General features: G+C 46.6%; 1 protein-coding gene and 1 long non-coding RNA gene across 6 annotated transcripts in view; one reads left to right on the top strand and one right to left on the bottom strand.

Moving 5' to 3' along the window:
- Positions 1 to 21,216, top strand: part of LOC140393785 (SLIT-ROBO Rho GTPase-activating protein 2B-like) — a 195,248-nt gene that overhangs the window by 158,574 nt on the left and 15,458 nt on the right. For all 5 annotated transcript variants that reach the window (XM_072480207.1, XM_072480206.1, XM_072480205.1 and 2 more), the window contains 6 exons: positions 5,466 to 5,681; positions 6,368 to 6,496; positions 8,866 to 9,087; positions 11,245 to 11,346; positions 15,848 to 16,045; positions 16,876 to 16,960. In XM_072480207.1, the coding sequence (XP_072336308.1) occupies positions 5,466 to 5,681; positions 6,368 to 6,496; positions 8,866 to 9,087; positions 11,245 to 11,346; positions 15,848 to 16,045; positions 16,876 to 16,960 (952 nt within the window). The remainder of the gene's footprint in view (positions 1 to 5,465; positions 5,682 to 6,367; positions 6,497 to 8,865; positions 9,088 to 11,244; positions 11,347 to 15,847; positions 16,046 to 16,875; positions 16,961 to 21,216) is intronic.
- LOC140393786 (uncharacterized) lies at positions 1,334 to 19,820 on the bottom strand. The gene is made up of 3 exons (XR_011935729.1): positions 19,138 to 19,820; positions 3,829 to 4,011; positions 1,334 to 1,956 (listed from the first exon to the last, which is right to left on the bottom strand). It is a non-coding gene; the product is annotated as an uncharacterized lncRNA (long non-coding RNA).

Raw genomic sequence — 21,216 nt, 5'->3', positions numbered from 1 at the left:
TTCAATGCGATGGCATTGATTTGCGATCCAATTCCTTATACCACCTTTGGCCCATATCCCTCACTACCTCCGGATAACAAAAAAAACCATCAATCTCAGATTTAAAATTAACAATTGATCTGACATTAATTGCCATTTGTGGAAGAGAGCTCCAAACCTCTACTACTCTTTGTGTGGAGAAGTGCTTCCTAATTTCACACCTGAAAGGACTGGCCCTAAATTTTAGACTCTGCCGCTTAGTCTTAGATTCCATTGGAAATATTTTATCTCCGTTGACCCTCACTGGTCTCCTCACTATCTTCAAAACTTTGATTTAGGACAGTGGGTACGTGCATCAAACCTGTTCCCGCTGCAATCTCGCTTAACATGCTTTTCTATATCAAACTGTTTATATTCGGGCAATTACCAAAAAACAGACCTGTTTTGTTGAAGCTATTGTTCTGTTTGTGCTGGCTCTGCAGTGATAAAGATCAGTACCTTGGGACACTGAAAGCCTGAAGACCTATTGAGGGGTTGGGAGGCGGAGGTCAAAGGTTCCCTGTTGAGGTTACAGAATTTATTCCATGAGTCATAACCCTGATAGGTCATTGGTTGTTCAGTTCTGCCTGTCAAACGCAATTGAATATATGCATGCCACATTCCCCATAGATTTTGTGCGCTACTGGGAGAGTACAATATACCTAGGAATATTGGATTGGACTTGGAACTTCTATATTCCAATAAACGTCTAATTCACATTCTGTCTTTGAGTGCCTCCATGGATTCCTTCACCTTGGCTAAGGAGATTTTCCCAGCTTGTGGCCCGATAGGTACGAGTGGAGATTTTAGGTCAATGTGCAATTAGTTCCAAAAAGTTTTGAGGTTTGTTTGTTGGGTTTTTGGAACTGTCCCCCATGTCAGCCATTGCTCCTAGTGCAGGGCACCAAAAAGACCACCACAACAACAAAGAATATTAAAATTAACAGAAAGGAGTTTACATTTATGTTGGAGCTTTCATTTCCCCATTGCCCCTTCACAGCTCAATGACTACTTTTGAAGAGCAGTCACTGTCACTGTTTTGAAGAACAGTCTTCAAGAGCAGTTTGGGAGGTAAATACAGCATCTTATGTTATGCAGCAAGATCTCAAAGTCAATAACTATAAATGACCAATACATTTGTTTGTCGTGGTGTCAGTTAAGGGGAGGAATGTTGGCCAAGAGAAAGAGAATATATTTTAATTGGTGAACAGCAAAAGTAAATTTGTGCATTTCCTCGGTATTCCAAACAAACAGTGAAGTACTTTGAAGAGTGGACACGGTTGTAATATAGGAATCTGAGAGAATGAAACAGGCAGACAAGACCTTGATTTTAATATCCGCTGAAAGACAGCACCTCTGACAGTGCAGCACTCCATTAATATTGTACTGAAGTGTTAACCTGGATCAGGGATGGGCCTTGATCCATGAACTTCCAGCTCAAAAGCAAGTGTGTTACCCATTGAACCAAGCTCCTCCTTGTAAGTAGATGAGCTGGATTAGGAAGAGGTGATTCAATGGAGCTTACACGCCTGTGGATTATAGTTGGAAGGATCAGTTGAGGGAAGTAAAGAGTCACATCGCTTTGGGTTTTTGGAACAGGGTGATACAGAGCAGGAGACCCAAGTCTTCAGTTAGTTTGTGGGTAAATCAATTGCTGATCTGTGGTTGAGGCACATAGACCAGGGTGAACCTAGGGTTTGGCTGATTTAACAAGATGGGACTGCAGGGTCCAGGGCTCCTGGTTTTGGTTTAAGGAGGATTAAGTTCTGACCAGGACATCCTCTCTTGATTGCTGTTCAAGGAGCCCCTGCTGGAGAATGTGTGTTTGAGGTCTTAGTTCCGACGATCACGCAGTTCAATCGTCCTGTGCTGTCCAGCTTCACACATGGAGAATTCTCTCAGGGTGAGACACCAATGGGTGTTTAAAGACCTGTGGAGCTGAATTTGAGCAAGAGGGTCAGTGAGCACAGGACACAAATGGAGAAAACTAACATGAATTGGTGGCTGCAGTTTTATCAATGATATCTAGTTATGCTCTCATGAAAGTGGAAAGTAAACTGCACTCGTTTTGAGCACTGTTACAATTCTTCCATCTAATTAACCAGATATTCCACCAAGGCGCAGTTACTCAACCTCCTAAATTGTTCTGGGTTCTCTGTGCAGAGATTTAAATTAAAGTTTGTCCCAATGCAATTTCTCAGAGACGAAACAATTTCCCTGACCTTTTTTTCACCATGACTGATATTCCAGTTCAAAATCCCGAAAACTGCTCAACATCTGGGAGTTTAATTCCCTTAGTTGTGATATATTTAGTGCAGAGCCAGTGTTAAATTCCTGACTGTGCCTATTGTAATGCAGTCATTAACCTATTTCTGTGAAATTATTTCTAATGATTCATTGAAGCAGGTCAACCAGCTCACTCACGGGATTATCTGGAGGAAAGTTTTGTAGAGTTTTCCAATTAAGGGGCAATTTAGCGTGGCTAATCCACCTTCCCTGCACATCTTTTGGGTTGTGGGGTGAGAGCCACGCAGACGGGCGAATGTGCAAGCTCCACACGGACAGTGACCCGGGGCCGGGATTGAACCCGGGTCCTCGGCGCCTTGAGGAAGCAGGGCTAACCACTGTGCTGTCCCTGACAGTTCAGTAGAGCTTGACACAGCACTTCTATCCCCATGTTCTTCAAATGTTCTTTAAATTGACTACCCTGCCCTGGCCTGTCTGATTGGCTTGTTGTAGACTGTATCATTTGGCAATGTTATTTGGGGGAGATGGCGGGATTGAATCTCTGAAAGACAGAGATACTCTCTAATGGGAAGTCAAAATTAGTATCTTACCTGTTGTCAGCTGAGCAGAACAAAACAGAGAATACATTTAGACGTTTGTTTTTTTTACAGGCTGATTATTTTGTGCTCTCATAGTATCGTTTTGTCCACGATCTGCTGTCAGGCCTCAACAGAGTGGCCAAGTGACTAGTGCTGGGGAGCATATGTTTTACAACACAAAAGAAAGGCCTGCCGGCCATCAAGCACCTATCTATTCTAATCCCATTTTTCAGTACTAGCTCCATGGCCTTGTATGCTATGGCGTTTCAAACGTTTCTTTTTTATTAATAAACATAGAGTACCCAATTCATTTTTTCCAATTAAGGGACAATTTAATGTGGCCAATCCACCTACCCTGTACATCTTTTGGGTTGTGGGGGCGAAACCCACGCAAACACAGGAAGAATGTGCAAACTCCACACGGACAGTGACCCAGACCCGGGATCGAACCTGGGACCTCGGGCACCGTAAGGCAGCAGTGCTAACCACTGCGCCACCGTGCTGCCCCGGTTTTCTCTGTTCTAAGGAGAACATCGCCAGCTTCTCTTCACAGCTGAAACGCTCCAGCCCAGGCAGCATCCTGGTGAATCTCCTCTGCACCCTCTCTGGAGCAATCACATCCTTCCTATAGTGTGTCGACCAGAACGGCACATAGTACTCTAGCTGTGGCCTAACGAGCGTTTTATGCAGTTCCATCATAACCTTCCTGCTCTTGTATTCCATGCCTTGGTTAATAAAGGCAAGTATCCCATTTGCCTTCTTAACCACCTTACTTACCTGTCCTGCTGTCTTCAGTGACCTATGAACTAGCACACCAAAGGCCCTCTTGTCCTCTGCACTTCCTAGTGTCCTACCGTTCGTTTTGTTTCCTTTGACTTGTTAGTCCTCCAAAAATGCATTAGCTCGCACTGTTCAGGAGTAAATTCCATTTGCTACTATTCTAACCAGCCCTTCTATACAATCTTTCCTCTTCCTCGTTATTTACCGGCCCATCAATTTTCATGTCACCTGCCCAGAATGGGAGGGACCCCGGTTTCTGGCCTGTCCCTCAGAGGATCTGCTTCCCTGCCAACTCCAATGTCGAGTGAGCTGATGCTTTCGAATTGCTCAACAGCAGAAAATCCTGCGGCAGTCCCATCGCACCAGGCATTGGTTTGTGGAAGAACGTCTGGAAAGGAAATGAAACATGCCAAAAGCACACGTTAAAATAGTCCTGTCGTCGTCAGCACTTGTATCACAGCAACATTTTGCAATACGGGGATCTGTCGTTAATAAATGTTTAAGTTGCAGCCAAGTAAGATGCCCCAACGAGCAGATGTTCTTTACAGGCAGGATTTCTTCAGCAAACTCTGTCAGTATTAAGCACACATGGTAAGCACATGTAATCACACACTTGAGAGGTGTTCAAGACGATTAAAGGATTTTATAAAGAGAAACTAATCCCACTGCTGAGGGAGGCCAGAATAAGGGACGTTACCTTAAAATTAGAACGCAGTTGTTCAGGGGTAATGTCAGGAACTATTTATTCAAACAGAGGGGAGTGGAAATCTCAAACTCTCTCCCCAAAGAAAGATGTGGATGCTGTGGGCCAATTAAATATTTTAAAACGGAGGTTGACAATCTTAGTTGGGAGGTTTAAGGGACATGGAGCTAGAATTAAAGATAAACGAAGGTGGCACGATGGCGCAGTGGTTAGCGATCCTGCCTAACGGCGCCGAGGTCCCGGGTTCGATCCCGGCCCAGGTCACTGTCCGTGTGGAGTTTGCAAATTCTCCCCGAGACTGCGTGGGTCTCACCCCCACAACCCAAAAATGCACAGGTTAGGTGAATTGGACACGCTAAATTGCCCCTTAATTGGAAAAAAAATAATTGGGTACTCTAAATTTAAAGAAAAAAATGAATTAAAGGTAAATGGAGTTGAGGTACGCCAGTCATGATGTAATTGAGTGGTGGGACAGCATCAAGGGGCTGAGTGGTCCCCTTGCTTACTTACCACCCTACGTTTCATGCTTGTGCAGCGACCATATTGTGCAATTATTTATCGCAAAGTAGAGGGAGCTTTACTCTGTACCTAACCCCGTGCTGTACCTGTCCTGGGAGTGTTTGATGCGGACAGTGGAGAGGGAGCTTTACTCTGTATCTAACCCCGTGCTGTACCTGTCCTGGGAGTGTTTGATGGGGACAATGGAGAGGAAACTTTACTCGGTATCTAGCCCCGTGCTGTATCTGTCCTGAGAGTGTTTTTGTTTTAAGAATTTAGAGTACCCAATTCATTTTTTTCCAATTAAGGGGCAATTTAGCATGGCCAATCACCTGCCCAGCACATCTTTGGGTTGTGGGGGTGAAACCCACGAAAACACGGGGATAATGTGCAAACTCCACCGGGATCGAACCTGGGACCTTGGCGCCATGAGGCAGCAGTGCTAACCACCGTGCCACCATGCTGCCCTTCCTGAGAGTGTTTGATGGGGACAGTGTAGAGGGAGCTTTACTCTGTATCTAACTGTCCTGGGTATTTATAATAATTGTAAAGGGTTCCATTTCCAAACATTAATCTTTGGTGAATGGAAATTTGTGTATAAATGGGAATGTGAGCTAAGACTGAGTGTCCCTGTTCTGCAGGTTATGAAGACCTATCACATGTACAATGCTGACAGCATTAGTGCAGAGGGTAAACTGAAGGAGGCAGAGAAACAGGAGGAGAAACAGATTGGCCGCTCAGTGAAGCCGGAGGATCGACTGGTCGGACGCTCCCCAGACCCAGCAGCAAACATTCGATTTGAGGAGAAGCACCAGAGACGCAGCTCAGTCCGAAAGATCGAGAAAATGAAGGAGAAGGTTTGGCCTTTTAAAATGTTGTCCTCTTTTCCTCCTCCCTCTTGCTCGCCCTCTGTTTTGTCCCAGTGGCTGTTGTTTGTCTGTGAGCTGTAACTGAGAGTGTTAACAGACAGCATTCAAGCCTCGGGGCTGGATTCTTAAGCCCCGCCTGCCGCAAGAAGGCCACGGGCAAGACGCGGACAATGGAGAAGTCCATTGACCCCGGCGGGATTCTCTTTGGTCGCCGGGCGAATGCCCGCCTGAGAATCCCGCCCCGTCTCTCCTCCGCATTATCCACAGGGTGACTGGAGAGAGAACAAGTGAAGGAACCCTGGCTGATGTCCCCTGACTCCTCAGCACCTAAAGACCGTTGCACTTCCCCTAGCCATCAAGGTGGCTGAGACGAGAGGATGCAGCCTACACCAAGAACCTTGCTTATTCTGTGCAGCTCCATTCCGCACAATGAGAGACCCGTGGATCGACATGAGTTATTGATTACTGACTGCACACCTGTTAAATCCCATCTCACTCGTCTTGTTTTAAAGTTTTGGAAATCCCAGCTTTAAAATTCAAGCTTGCCATTTTCTCACCTGTGCTGATTTCTGGTCATTAAGTATAGGTTTCTCAACTTCAAATGAAGTATTTCGCCTCTCCCACATGTTTGTCATAGATAGTTTAACTCTTGATTGTTGCTGTTTTCTTCCCAGCGTCAGGCAAAGTACACGGAGAACAAACTCAAGGCGGTCAAGGCGAGAAATGAGTACATTCTAGCACTGGAGGCCACCAACTGCTCCGTCTTCAAGTACTACATCCACGATCTATCTGACCTCCTCGATGTGAGTATACTGTCTGTCCCACCCAGCCCGTCAGCCCTCTTCTTCATAGGGTTCAATTTTGAGGACAGCGTACATTGAATAGGCTTGTATTCCCTTGAGTTTAGAAGATGAAGGGTTGATCTAATCAAGGATTAGATGATGATGCAAGGAATTGATGGGGCCGATAGGGAGAATCTATTCCTCCTTGTTGGGGGGAGTCCAGAACAATGGGGGAAGAACCTTAAAATTAGAACCAGGACATTCAGGGGTGATGTCAGAAAGCACTTCTACACAAAAAGGGGGGCTGATGAGGCTGGGCATCAGTTGAAATTTCCAAAATGGGGATTGATAGATTTCAGCTAAGGATTGCGATCTCAAGGCACATTGGTGAGATCAAGATTCAGATCAGTCAAGGTCTAATGGCTGCCTCCTGTGTTCATTTTCCAAAAGACTGGGATGTTGAATTAATTCATATTTTGAAAACATTTATTGTGTTTTCAGAAGAGAGGGCAGCATGTGGCACAGTGGTTAGCACGGCAGCCTGCGGCGCTAAGGACCCGGGTTCGAATCCCGGCCCTGGGTCACTGTCCGTGTGGAGTTTGCACATTCTCCCCGTGTCTGCGTGGGTTTCACCCCCATAACCCAAAGATGTGCAAGTTAGGTGGATTGGCCACGCTAAATTGCCCCGTAATTGGAAAAAGTAATTGGGTACTGTAAATTTTTTTTTTTTTTTAAAGTGTTTTCAGAAGAGGGGTAGATCCAGGGGCTGAGGCCCCTGTGTGAACTGCACACACTAGCATCAGGTTAACCGGCTCGTGGTTAGAGATTGTCTGCTTTAGTGGAGTTGAGCTGGGATCATCGAATCAGCACAGAAAGTGACCATTTGGCCCATCCGTCATGCCTGTACAAGCTCTTTGGGAGAGTAATCCAATTGGTCCCACTCCTCTGCTGTTTTCCTTGTCAATGTCTTCAAGTGTCTATCCAATTCATTTTTTTTTAAATTACAATTAAACCTACTTCTTCCACCCTGTCAGTAAGTGTGTCGCAGATCCCAACAACTCGCTTCATAAGAAAACATTTCCCCATTTCACTTCTGGTTCTTTTGCAAGTCAGCTTCCATCTGTGTCCTCAGGTTACTGGCTCACCTACCACTGAAACATGTTTCTCTTCATTTACTTATTCTAAGCATTCATGATTGTGAATACGGTTCTTAAATATTCTTTGAACCTTCTCTGCTCTAAGAAGGACAGCCTCAGTTTCTCTAATCTCTCCACCTGTCTGAAATCCCTCATCACTGGTAAATCTCTTCGGCGCTCTATGGCTGTGCCATCCTTCCCGAAGAGCAGCATCCAGAGTTTATCACCACGTACTGGCTGAGGCCTAATTTGTGTTCTATGAATGTTTAGCATCATTTCCTTCTCTCTTCCTTTATTAATAAAGCCAAGGATTCCAGATGCTCTTCAATGGCCTTCGTAGCTTTTCCAGCCACTTTCAAAACTTTGTGTACCTAGACCACTAGTTTTCTCTCTTTCACCACACACCCACATATTTAAAGTTCCGCCATTGAGTTAACACGTATCAAAATGAGCATCAGCTGTAAACAAGCCATTTTAAAAAATTACTTCATGAGATGTGGGTGTCGCTGCAAGCCCAGCAATTGTTGCCCATCTCTAATTGCCCTTGAACCGTGTGGCCTCCAAGGCCATTAGAGTCAACCACATTGCTGTGGGTCTGGAGTCACATGTAGACCAGACTAGGCAAGGGCGGCAGATTTCCTTCCCGAAAGGACATGAGTGAACCAGACAGGTTTTTTACAACAATTGACAATAGTTTCATGGTCACCATTACAGAGATTGGCTTTCGATTCCATATTTATTGATTAAATTCAAATTCCACCAGCTGCCACGGCTCTTGGCAGCCACTATCCTTCTAGTGACAAAAGTGAAGTCCAATAGGGTTCCGCTGTATAAATATGTTTTGGACTTAGTTTGGGAGAGCGTTAAATATGCAAGAAAGAATTCAAAAGAAGAGAATGAGATAGGAGATATCAGCCTGGGTGGTAGGAGACGATGGAGGGAAGAATGGAAAGTCACCATAGAATTCTTACAGTGCAGAAGGAGGCTATTTGGCTCATCGTGTGTGCATCGACCCACTGAAAGTGCACCCCACCCAGGCTCACTCTCCGCCTTATCCCGTAACCCCGCTGTCTGTGAGGAGTTAATGGGATGGAGGGAAGCAAGTGGAGGAAGGGGACAGGAGTGAAGATATTCTGAGTGTGAGACCCATTGTCTGGAGTAAGATGATGGTTTTGCTTCCAAGCTGGGTTTGGAAATGTGAAGAAGCTGTGACATTGATCTGGGATATATTCTAATCTTTGCTTTTGGTTTTAGTGCTGTGACCTCGGGTATCATGCCAGTCTGAACCGGGCAATGAGGACGTTTCTATCAGCAGAGATTAATGTTGAACAGTCTAAGCACGAAGGGCTGGAGATCATTGAAAGTGCTATCGACAGTCTAGACGCCTGCAATGATAAACAACGTCTCATGGAGTTGTACCACACTGTGTTCTGTCTGCCACCAAAGTTTGATTTCCAGCCCCACATGGGCGACGGGGTTAGTGGATTTCATTTAAAACCAATATCTGAAGCATTGTCCAGCATCGTTAGAAAACAATGTGATTGCATGATGCTCATACACATTCTCAAATTTCTCTTCTTAGCCTTGACAGTCCTGTACTTCAGTGTAATACAAGGACTGACCTGTAACCCAGTGCTGTACCCCAGTGTTATCCCGTGACAGACCCGGCCCACCAGTATTGTACCCCAGTGTTATCCCGTGACAGACCCGGCCCACCAGTACTGTACCCCAGTGTTATCCCGTGACAGACCCGGCCCACCAGTACTGTACCCCAGTGTTATCCCGTGACAGACCCGTCCCACCAGTATTGTACCCCAGTGTTATCCCGTGACAGACCCGTCCCACCAGTATTGTACCCCAGTGTTATGCAGTGACAGAACTGTCCCCACCAGTACTGTACTCCAATGTTATACAGTCAGACCTGAACTCACCAGTACTGTACCCGTTTTATACAGTGTCAGACCTGTCCCCACCCAGTGCTGTATCCCAGTGTTATAGAGTGACCGACCTGTCCCTACCCAGTACTGTATCCCAGTGTTATACAGTGACAGACCTGTCCCCACCAGTACTGTACCCCAGTGTTATACAGTGACAGACCCATCCCCACCAGTACTGTACCCCAGTGTTATACAGTGACAGACCTGTCCCCACCAGTACTGTACCCCAGTGTTATACAGTGACAGACCTGTCCCCACCAGTACTGTACCCCAGTGTTATACAGTGACAGACCTGTCCCCATCAGTACTGTACCCCAGTGTTATACAGTGACAGACCTGTCCCCACCAGTACTGTACCCCAGTGTTATACAGTGACAGACCTGTCCCCATCAGTACTGTACCCCAGTGTTATACAGTGACAGACCTGTCCCCACCAGTACTGTACCCAAGTGTTATACAGTGACAGACCTGTCCCCACCAGTACTGTACCCCAGTGTTATACAGTGACAGACCTGTCCCCATCAGTACTGTACCCCAGTGTTATACAGTGACAGACCCATCCCCACCAGTACTGTATCCCAGTGTTATACGGTGACAGACTTGACCCCATCAATACTGTTCCCCAGTGTCAGACCTGTCCCCACTAGTACTGTTACCAGTGACAAAGGCCAGCAGAATCACAGAAAAATACAGTGCAGAAAAGGCCCTTCGGCCCATCGAGACCGCACTGGCGCATGAAAGGCGCCTGATCTGCCAATCCCAATCCCATATGCCAACACTTGGCCCATAGCCTCGAATGTTAGGATGTGCCAAGTGCTCATCCAGGTACTCTGTAAAGGATGTGAGACAACCCACCTCGCCACCCTCCCAGGCAGTCCGTTCCAGACCGTCACCATCCTCTGGGTAAAACCGTTTTTCCTCAATTCCCCCCTGAACTCCTGCCCTTCACCTTGAACTTGTGTCCCTCGTAACCGACCCTTCACATAAAAGGAACAGCTGCTCCCGATCCACCCTGTCCATGCCCCTCATAATCGTGTACACAATATCATGCACATCAATATCATGGGAACATCATTTTCCCAAAATTTTCCTCCCAATCAAGGATCATTCTGGTTTGGAAATACATTGTCGTTCCTTCATTTTGCTTGTCCACAAGCCTCTCTAACAGCACCTTGGGTGCACCTTCACCATACGGACTGCAACCATTCAAGCCAAAAGCCACTACCATCCATTACCTCAGGGCAGCCTTTGACAGCCAATAAATGTCGACCTTGCCAACCACACCTGCATCACGATACGTTTTTTACTTGAAACGACCACAAAGCTTGTGTCACTTTTGTACCAATGTAGCTATGTCTGCCTGGAACTGCTTTAACCGATCCCAATCACATTGAATGTTAGAGCCATACCAGCCAGCTGAGAGAGAGGGACTTCCAGCTGAGTGAGGACTGATATTAAGTCTCAAACTTCAAGGGACATTGTTTACATTACTTTGTGGGTTCCCTCTATTTAACAGCTACATTCTCTGTCGCAGTCTTCGATGTTAAATTTGAATGCAACGTGTTTCACAGCTTTACTGTAAATGATTTGGAATTTGCTTCTTGTTCTCTATCTGAGTTCTGTGGTGGTGATGGTGTCCCCTCCCTGCCTCCTCCTCCCTCACACCAATGTGTAATGCTTGTGTTGCTTTCTGCAGGTATCACATCTGTACGTTCAACAACCCATGCAAGGGGAATTGGTTTTACGATGCCAACAGCTCCAGTCCAGACTGGCCACCCTGAAGATCGAGAATGAGGAGGTGAGTCCCTCAGGGTCTTTGCCTCTTGGACTGCAATGGTTCCCCCAACAGCTCCAATTCAGTGGGCTAAGGGCAGCCCTGTACGACTCAGTGGGTTAGTACAACACGAGAGAACCCAGATTCCTAAGCCCGTCCTTGGGCTGAAATCAGTTCTGAGCAAGTTCTATAACTGGCCGATTCCATTTTGCTGCAGTAACACTGCATGTTTTCCCGCTGTGTCAACAAGCTTCCTGACATCAGCCTGATGTTCTCACTTTGTGCCAATGTGTCTGTGCTAGACCGTTTTGGACTAACAAATTAGTGACTCAATATTAATCTTTTCAGTTGCATGCAGTATCTTCTATTCATCGCTACGGTTGCTGTTCACTCGCCGTTCAAGGCTGAAGAGTTTAACATTTCCCAATCTTTTTGTTTTGACTCATTCCACTGACATAGGAATCCTAGGGTCAAGAGAAGACCATTTGGCCCCTCGAGCCTGCTTCACAATTCAATTCAATCTTGGCACATCTGTAGATGCTCCACATCCTCCAATATTCACACCCAACAAAAACCTGCCACTCTCCATCTTGAGTATTTCATTGACAATACCCCATCCCAGCATATCTTTGAACCTTCTAGGGAAAGAGAGTTCCAGATTTATAGTACTCGCAATGTGTGGGGAAAATTGCTTCCTGATTTCATTCCTCGCATTAATTTTATTGTCTTCTCATTCTTGATTTCCCCCACCAGAGGCAAATGGATTTAAGTTCCCCCAGTCAGAACACCCCTCAATCTTCAAACTAAAGGTAATATAGACCCAGGCTGGGATTCTCCGACCCCCCGCTGAGTGGGAGAATCGCCAGGGGTCGGCGTGAATCCCGCCCCCCCAAAACCGGCCTGGCGTGAGTCACGCCGCCCTCCTCAGAAAATGGTGGGGTCCGGCACGACTCAATGGGCGCCGGGGCCGCCCGAATTCCCCGGCCCGCGATGGGCCGAAGTCCCGCCCGTCTGTAGCCAGTCCCGCCGGCGTAAATTAGAGTAGGTCCCTTACCGGCGAAACCTGGCGGCGCGGGCGGGCTCCAGGGTTCCTGGGGGGTCGCGGGGGGATCTGGCCCCGGGGGGGGTGCCCCCACGGTGGCCTGGCCAGCGATCGGGGCCCACCGATCCGCGGGCGGGCCTGTGCCGTGGGGGCATTCTATTCCTCCGCATCGACCGCTGTGGTCCTCCGCGATGGCCGATGCGGAGACGAACCCTCCCGTGCATGCGCGGGGATGACGGCAGCATGCGCTGGCACTCCCGTGCATGTGCTGACTCGCGCTGGCCGGCGGATGCCCTTCGGCGCCGGTTGGCGTGGCGCCAAGCCCCTATCCTGCCGGCTGGCGGGGCGCCAACCACTCCGAGGCAGGCCTAGCCCCTGAAGGTGCGGAGGATTCCGAACCTTTGGGGCGGCCTGACGCCGAAGTGGTTCATTCCACTCCATCCCGCCGGGACCCCCCGCCCCGCCGGGTACGGGAGAATCCCGCCCCCAGTTGATGCAACCGGCCTTCTTAATTTAACCCATTATGCTCCTGTATCATTCTGGAGAAACTGCACTGCCATCTCCACCCCTTTCCAAGGCCAATCAACCCACCTGAGAACAGTGCCTAAAACTGAATGCTGCGTTCTAGCTGTTAGGATGTACAGAGTGGAGAGACCGAGCGACTGCTGCCCTCAATCGTATCTCTCCCAGCGCCAATCACCACCAGCACAGAACCACAGAACGCTCACCGGGTACACATCTCCAGCCTGACATTCTAATGCTTCCTGCCTATCAGCCAGTTTGTTATCACAACCATATTTTACCTGGATATCTATTCACTGCTTTAAGGTTGTGAAGCAACCTTTCATATGGAATTTTATCAAGTGTTTTCTGGAAGAATGGGTTCCTGTATTGGGGGATTTTCCAATGTACATTTAAGATGTCAAATATTTGGGTTTGGTCAGACTGCAGCCTCACATCGTGAGCTGCGAATTAACCAGGTTATTTTGATTATAGGCACTTCTCAATTGTGCTCCTAATTATTTTACCACTTACGGATCTAAAACTAATTGGTCTGTGATTATTTTGATTTCTCTTGTGTTGAAAGTCATTAATATAAAAGCAAAATGCTGCTTTTGCTGGGAATTTGAAATAAAAACTTAAAATGCTGGTGATACTTGGGGCAGGCAGCATCTGTGGAGAGAAAAACAGGGTTGAGGGTCATAGAATTCCTACAGTGCAGAATGAGGCCATTCAGCCCATCGAGACTGCACAACCTCCGAAAGAGCGCCCCACCCAGGCCGAGTCCCCCACCCTATCCCCGTAGCCCCACCTAACCTGCACATCTTTGGACTGGGGGAGGAAACCGGAGCACCCGGAGGAAACCTGCGCGCACACGGGGAGAACATGCAAACTCCACACAGTCACCCGAGGCCAAAATTGAACCCAGGCCCCTGGTGCTGTGGGGCAGCAGTGCTAAAGTCTGCCCGTTCTCCCTGTGCCTGCGTGGGTTTCGTCCGGATGCTCCGGTTTCCTCCCACAAGTCCCAAAAGACGTGCTGTTAGGTGAATTGGACATTCTGAATTCTCCCTCTGTGTACCCGAACAGGCGCCGGAATGTGGCGACTAGGGGACTTTCACAGTAACTTCAATCAGTGTTAATGTAAGCCTATTTGCGACAATAAAGATTATTTTATTATTTTTTGAAATTTTAGAGTCCCAATTCATTTTTTCCAATTAAGAGGCAATTTAGCATGGCCAATCCACCTACCCTGCACATCTTTGGGTCGTGGTGGCGAAACCCACGCAGACACAGGGAGAATGTGCAAACTCCACACGGGCAGTGACCCAGACCTGGGATTGAACCTGGGACCTCGGTGCCGTGAGGCAGCAGTGCTAACCACTGCACCACCGTGCTGCCCTAAGATTGTTATTATTAACCGCTGTGCCATCGTGCTGGTCACCCCACTTGGAGTACTGTGAGCAATTCTGGGCATCATTATGGCCATATGGATATTATGGCCTTGGAGAGAGTGCAAAGTAGGTTTACAAAAATGATACCTGGATTAAAGGGGTTGTGTTAGGAGGAGAGATTACTCAAATTTGACTTGTTTTCGCTGGAATTTAGAAGGTTAAAGGGTGATCTGATCAAAGTATTCAAGATATTAACAGGGAAAGACTGGGTAAATAAAGAGAAACTATTTCCACTGGTTGGAGATTCTAAAACTAGGGGGCAGCGTATAAAAATTAGGGCTAGACCATTCAGGAGAGACGTTAGGAAGAACTTCTTCACACAAGGGTTGTAGAGGTTTGGAACTGTCTCCCACAACAGCAGTTGAAGCTAGAACGGTTATTAATTTTAAATCTGAGATATATAGATTTTTGTTAAGCATTAAGATATTAAGGGATATGGGCCAAAGGCAGGTATATGGAGTTAGGTCACAGATCATCCATGATCTCATTGACTGGCGGCACAGGCACGAGGGGCTATGTTCCCCTGTTCATCACGCTCTCGAGTCTGCATGTTTTCCCCGTGTCTGCATGGTTTTTCTCCGAGTGCTCCAGTTTCCACCCAGATAAGCAACCACAATATGCTCACCCCTCACTGTCTTTAAGTTCACTAAGCCAATCCAATAGATAGACTTTTATCCCCCTCGAGCCCCCAATTTGTTATGGGCCAGGGTTTAGAGATCCCCAAAGTGTATCACGGAGTTCACCTGACCCACAACTTTTAATAGATTGTGGTATGGGGAGCACACGGCCCACTCTACAGGTGTGGTACAGCAGAAATGGAAATGTATTTTTTAAAGCAAAACAATGTTTATTCTATGAACTCAAGTTAACCTTTTTAAAACATACAGTGAACATCTTCGCAACCATTAATTCAAATACAACCCCCAAAGAATACAACAATAAGTAATGCTTAATAACTTCCCAAACAACATCGAGAAGACAAAAGAAACACCTTTTAACAGAAGCACATTAGGTTTACATTCACTACTGAGAACATTTATAATTCTGAATTCACCAAATGATTAAGAGATGGCAGAGAGAACAGCTCTGTCTGGCTTCAGCTCCAACACTGAAAACAACACTAAAACACACCCTGCAGCAAACAACCTAAAACAAAAGTAAAAAGCTGACAGTCAGCCCAGCTCCACCCACACTCTGACATCACTGATAAACACCCATTTCTTAAAGGTACATTTCTTAAGCACCCATTTCTTAAAGTACTCTCACATGACAATTGAGTAAATAGTCTCTGACCCAGGTGTATACTTGTGTTCCTGCAGTCTGACCAAGTCAACCAAGCAAATAGTTAAAAAGTTACAAAGTGGTACAATTAAAATATACATTAGTTTTTGTTTCTGAATGAAACACAAAAAGCCACTGAGTCCCCTGTCCGATCATAGGCTTCTAATAAGTTCCAAACGTGGGGATTGGAGCCGATTCCCTCCTGATATCCTTGCTTGGGTACACTCAGTTTGTTTGTAAATCACCACAGGTGAAGAAGACCATGGAAGCCACGTTACAGACAATCCAGGACATGGTTACTGTCGAAGACTTTGATGTAGCTGACTGCTTCCAGTACACAAACTCCACTGAGTCTGTCAAATCCACCCTTTCGGAAACATTCATGAGTAAGCCCAGTATCGCCAAGAGACGAGCCAATCAACAAGAGACGGAGCAATTCTACTTCACGGTATGACAATGCAATGTTAGAACATGCTCTGTCTGGTCAATTCTGACCTGGAGTTATTTACATCGAGGGGAGTCACCTTAGTGATGCTGTGAACGCTTCCCCTCTCGGGTGTAGTGCCTGCATGACCCTCTCCCTGGGGGTGTGGCCCCAGAATGCTGGTGCCCCCTGGGTGGGATGTCTGTGTCTGCCCTTGGCCCTCGGTGGGATGTGCTTGTGCGACTGGTTGGGGTGGGCCTGTTTGCTCACGCTCTTGGGTGGGGTGTGCCTCTGCCCCTTGGATGGGATGGACCTGTGTGCTCACGTTCTTGGGTGGGGTGGGCCTGTGCCCTTGGATGTGATGGACCTGTGTGCCTGTGCCCCTGATGTGGGGGGCCGCCTCCTCCCCATGTTCCAGTTGACAGGTTGGCTCACTTTAATGTGTGTTGCTCGTCAACATAGAACAGTTCATCAGTCAAATGTTTTCATCGGATCTCTGGCACCCATACAGCTTCAGGTCCGGAAAGGGGAGCTCCCGAGGCCACACAGCATGTCACGGAAACTCTCCAGTGTTCTGCGATTGCCTCAGTATTTGTAATGATGCACTTTCACAGACTTCATTAGAAACGCAAAAGGTATATATTCAGAAAAAACGTACAGCAGTACAAAAGCCACCTGGCTGTCCTTAGCTCTCTACGTGTCTGCTGCCTAAGTGAGGATTCCACCCCCTGGGGCAATGACACATTCTGCGTCCCAATTGGCCCATAAAGCCAGGTGACCCTTTTCTGCTGTGTTGCCCTCAAGGGGACGATCACCTCAAATAACCACACCATTGTTTCTTGCTTATTTCACAGAAACTGAAGGAGTATTTTGAAGGCAGAAACCTGATCACCAAACTGCAGGCGAAACATGACCTTCTGCAGAAGACTCTGGGAGAAAGTAGGAAATGCTTTTAATCTTCTTCCTGATTAGCTCATCAGTGAGTTGGGCAATCAGCCCAAATCCCTTCAAAGCCAAGCCCGCCCCTTGGAGCAAATCCACGATGCGATTAAATCTTTTTTATCCTCTGTCTCTCAGCTAATGCGCCTTTTATCAAAATTCAGAGTTGAAAAAGCCAACCGTCAGATTTTATATTACGCTGTTTTGTTCAAGTGAGCTGCCCCTATTGGTGTTATACCACCACTGGAGGAGTCGACGGCAAGTAGAATACAGACACCTCTGACAATCCAGGATTTTAAACCACTTTGAGGTTTGCAGTTGGAATAATAGTTCCCAATAATAGGCTTATTCAAATTTAAAAGCTGGCAATTTCAGTAGATTTCAAAATATTGCCCCTTCCTCGGCTTTGTAGGGGACGGACAGAATCAATCTTAGCCATGAAGTCTGGAAAAATATTTTAAAATAAGTATTTATCTGAAATGGACAGAAATGGGGTTTAACAGGGAAGCATGGCGCAGCTTGTTCAGGTAGGCTCGTGATGGTTTGCCTTAAGCCTGCCTTTCCCTGAATTTTCTGATTTTGAAAACATAAGAACTAGGAGCAGGAGTAGGCCATCTGGCCCCTCGAGCCTGCTCCACCATTCAATGAGATCGTGGCTGATCTTTTGTGGACTCAGCTCCACTTTCCAGCCCGAACACCATAACCCTTAATCCCTTTATTCTTCACAAAACTATCTATCTTTATCTTAAAAACATTTAATGAAGGAGTCTCTACTGAATCACTGGGCAAGGAATTCCATAGATTCTCAACCCTTTGGGTGAAGAAGTTCCTCCTAAACTCAGTCCTAAATCTACTTCCCCTTATTTTGAGGCTATGACCCCTAGTTCTGCTTTCACCCGCCAGTGGAAACAACCTGCCCGCATCTATCCCATCTATTCCCTTCATAATCTTATATGTTTCTATAAGATCCCCCCTCATCCTTCTAAATTCCAACAAGTACAGTCCCAGTCTACTCAACCTCTCCTTGTAATCCAACCCCTTCAGCTCTGGGATTAACCTAGTGAATCTCCTCTGCACACCCTCCACTGCCAGGACGTCCTTTCTCAGGTAAGGAGACCAAAACTGAACACAATACTCCAGGTGTGGCCTCACTAACACCTTATACAATTGCAGCATAACCTCCCTAGTCTTAAACTCCATCCCTCTAGCAATGAAGGACAAAATTCCATTCGCCTTCTTAATCACCTGTTGCACCTTTAAACCAACTTTTTGCGACTCATGCACGAGCACACCCAGGTCTCTCTGCACAGCAGCATGTTTTAATATTTTATCATTTCAATAATAATCCCTTTTGCTGTTATTCCTACCAAAATGGATAACATTTGTCAACATTGTATTCCATCTGCCAGACCCTAGCCCGTTCACTTAACCTATCCAAATCCCTCTGCAGATTTCCGCTATCCTCTGCACTTTTTGCTTTACCACTCAGCTTCGTGTCGTCTGCAAACTGGACACATTGCCCTTGGTCCCCAACTCCAAATCATCTATGTAAATTGTGAACAATTGTGGGCCCAACACTGATCCCTGAGGAACACCACTAGCTACTGATTGCCAATCAGAGAAACACCCATTAATCCCCACTCTTTGCTTTCTATTAATTAACCAATCCTCTATCCATGCTACTACTTTACCCTTAATGCCATGCATCTTTATCTTACGCAGCAACCTTTTGTGTGGCACCTTGTCAAAGGCTTTTTGGAAATCCAGATATACCACATCCATTGGCCCCCCGTTATCTACCGCTCTGGTAATGCCCTCAAAAATTCCACTACATTAGTTAGGCACGACCTGCCCTTTATGAACCCTATCGGGAAAAGCTCCTTGGACATCTTAAAATTCCTAGCACCAGTTATCACGGGAAACATTTTACCTGCTTAATTTCTTTCCAATGTTTTTTACTCGCTGCAAGAAAGCCAGAGTTTAAATCGAGGGCCTATCTTCTGAACCTTCCTGAGAGTTTGCATAAGAATTAGCAGCAGCTTATCCCTTGGTTTTGACTTCCAATAGAAACGGCTTCCACTCAGACATTAAACAGACAGGATGCGTAGGATCTTATCCTGGAACATTCCAGAAAAGAACAAAATTTATCAAAGATCCGAGCGAGAATACATACTAACCTTCAAATCTTGTGTAAACAGGACCTGGATTGAAGACTTATTCAATGTGTTGGTGCTCAGCATAATAGGTCTAGAAACAATTAGTACACTTGTTGCAAGGTTAACTTCATTGGAATTTTCCACGGGCTAATATTATACTTGAAATGGTTTCACAATCACTGCCCCTCAGGATGCAGCACTCTTGGAACGGGTAGCAGTTACCTCCTTAGTGGTCTGCTGTAGTAGGTACTGCCCAACAGGGTATCTAATCAGTGGAGACCAGAAGGCCTCGATCATGGGTGCAAAAGCAAAATACTATGGAAGCTCAATTTTTGGTGAGTAGTTTTAGTGCAGAGGTAACTCTCAGTCCCAGTGGAGGGTTGTTACTTGGGATATCACCAAATTGACCCTCAAACTAACTTCCCTGCAGCAATAAAGGATCCTTCTTCAGAAAGTGTGCGCCCTTTCCCTTCCAGAAATAATAAACAGGAATACAAGACCAGGAGACGTGAGGAAGTGTGAGGGGAGAAAAACCTGCTGTGAAAGATCTCCTTTCAGTCTGCTAGGGGCTGACAGACGCCATCTGCTGAGACGGTGTTTGGCTTCCGGAACAATCCCAGATTTTTCCAGCCTGGTTGCTTCCGATCCAGGCCCATCCTGCTGAGCTGAGCACAGCTCCGTCTGCCGTTGCTGAGCATTGAGCCGGGGGTAGGCTGCGCAAGCTGCCCGGCCGTGGTGCACACCCCCTGCTGTGTGGTTGCAGCACTTTCAGCTTTTGTTGCAGCTTTGCGATTTTTCCCTTCATGTAAATTCCAATTCGACTGCTGAGCTAGTTTCCTGCCATCAATCCTTTCAGCCTTTCCCCAATACCACTGCACGTGGAAAATGCTCTATAAATTTTACAACAAGCCATTCAGTCAAGCCAGTGTTTATACTCCACACACAGGTTTCCATCCACTCTGCCTACCTCATCTCACCCGATCAACAGACCCTTCTGTTCCTTTCCCCCTCATCTGTTTATCTAACTTGCCTTAAATGTATCTATATCATTGGCTGCAGCTACTCGCTGTGGTACTGAGTTCCACATACTCTGGGTAAAGACATTTCTCTCAGAAGTTTATTAATGACCATTTTATATTTATGTCCTCTAGTTTCTCCCTCCCCACAACTAGAAGCACCTTTTTGTTAACCTGTCAAACCTCTTCATAATTTTGAAGATCTCTATCAGGTCATTCCTTAGCCTTCCCCTTTCTCGGGAAAAGAGCCCCCCCCCAGCCTGTTCAGCCAGTCTTGATAATTATAACCTTAACCAGTCTTGATAATTATAACCTTACTGTTCTAGTATCATTCTTGTGAATCTCTTTTTTGCACATTCTGCAGTGGTATCATATTATTGGGTAGCACAAGTGGATAGCACTGTGGCTTCACAGCTCCAGGGTCCCAGGTTCGATTCCCCGCTGGGTCACTGTCTGTGCGGAGTCTGCTCGTTCTCCCCGTGTCTGCGTGGGTTTCCCCCGGGTGCTCCGGTTTCCTCCCACAGTCCAAAGACGTGCAGGTTAGGTGGATTGGCCATGCTAAATTGCCCTTAGTGACCAAAAAGGTTAGGAAGGTTTATTGGGTTATGGGGATAGGGTGGAAGTGAGGATTTAAGTGAGTCGGTGCAGACTCGATGGGCTGAATGGCCTCCTTCTGCACTGTATGTTCTATGTCTATTTTGCTCCATAGGTATTCCTTGAATAAAATGTTGAAATATTTACAGTTGATAGGTCCGGCTACATGGACCAAGATGCACGCCCTCCGTGAGTGGACAGCTCGTGGCATGCCATGTCGGCAAGTTGTGTAAACTGTGCGAGGTAGTGGCATAGTGGTGTTCTCGTTGGACGAGCAATGTGGAGTCCCAGGGGAACGCTCTGGGGACCCAGGTTCAAATCCCACCACAGCAGATAGTGAAATTTGAATTCAGTAACAATCTGGAATGGAAAGCCTATTGATGGGGGTGTGGAGGAAAATCCCATCCTCTACCTAGATTTAGATTTATTGTTACGTGTACCGAGGTACAGTGAAAAGTATTGTTCTGCGTACAGTCCAGACATGAAAACA

Source organism: Scyliorhinus torazame, chromosome 17 (assembly GCF_047496885.1).
Source record: "Scyliorhinus torazame isolate Kashiwa2021f chromosome 17, sScyTor2.1, whole genome shotgun sequence".
NCBI classification, from domain to species: Eukaryota; Metazoa; Chordata; class Chondrichthyes; order Carcharhiniformes; family Scyliorhinidae; genus Scyliorhinus; species Scyliorhinus torazame.
The sequence above is the reverse complement of the archived record's forward strand: the minus strand, read 5'-3'. Positions and strand labels throughout refer to the sequence as shown.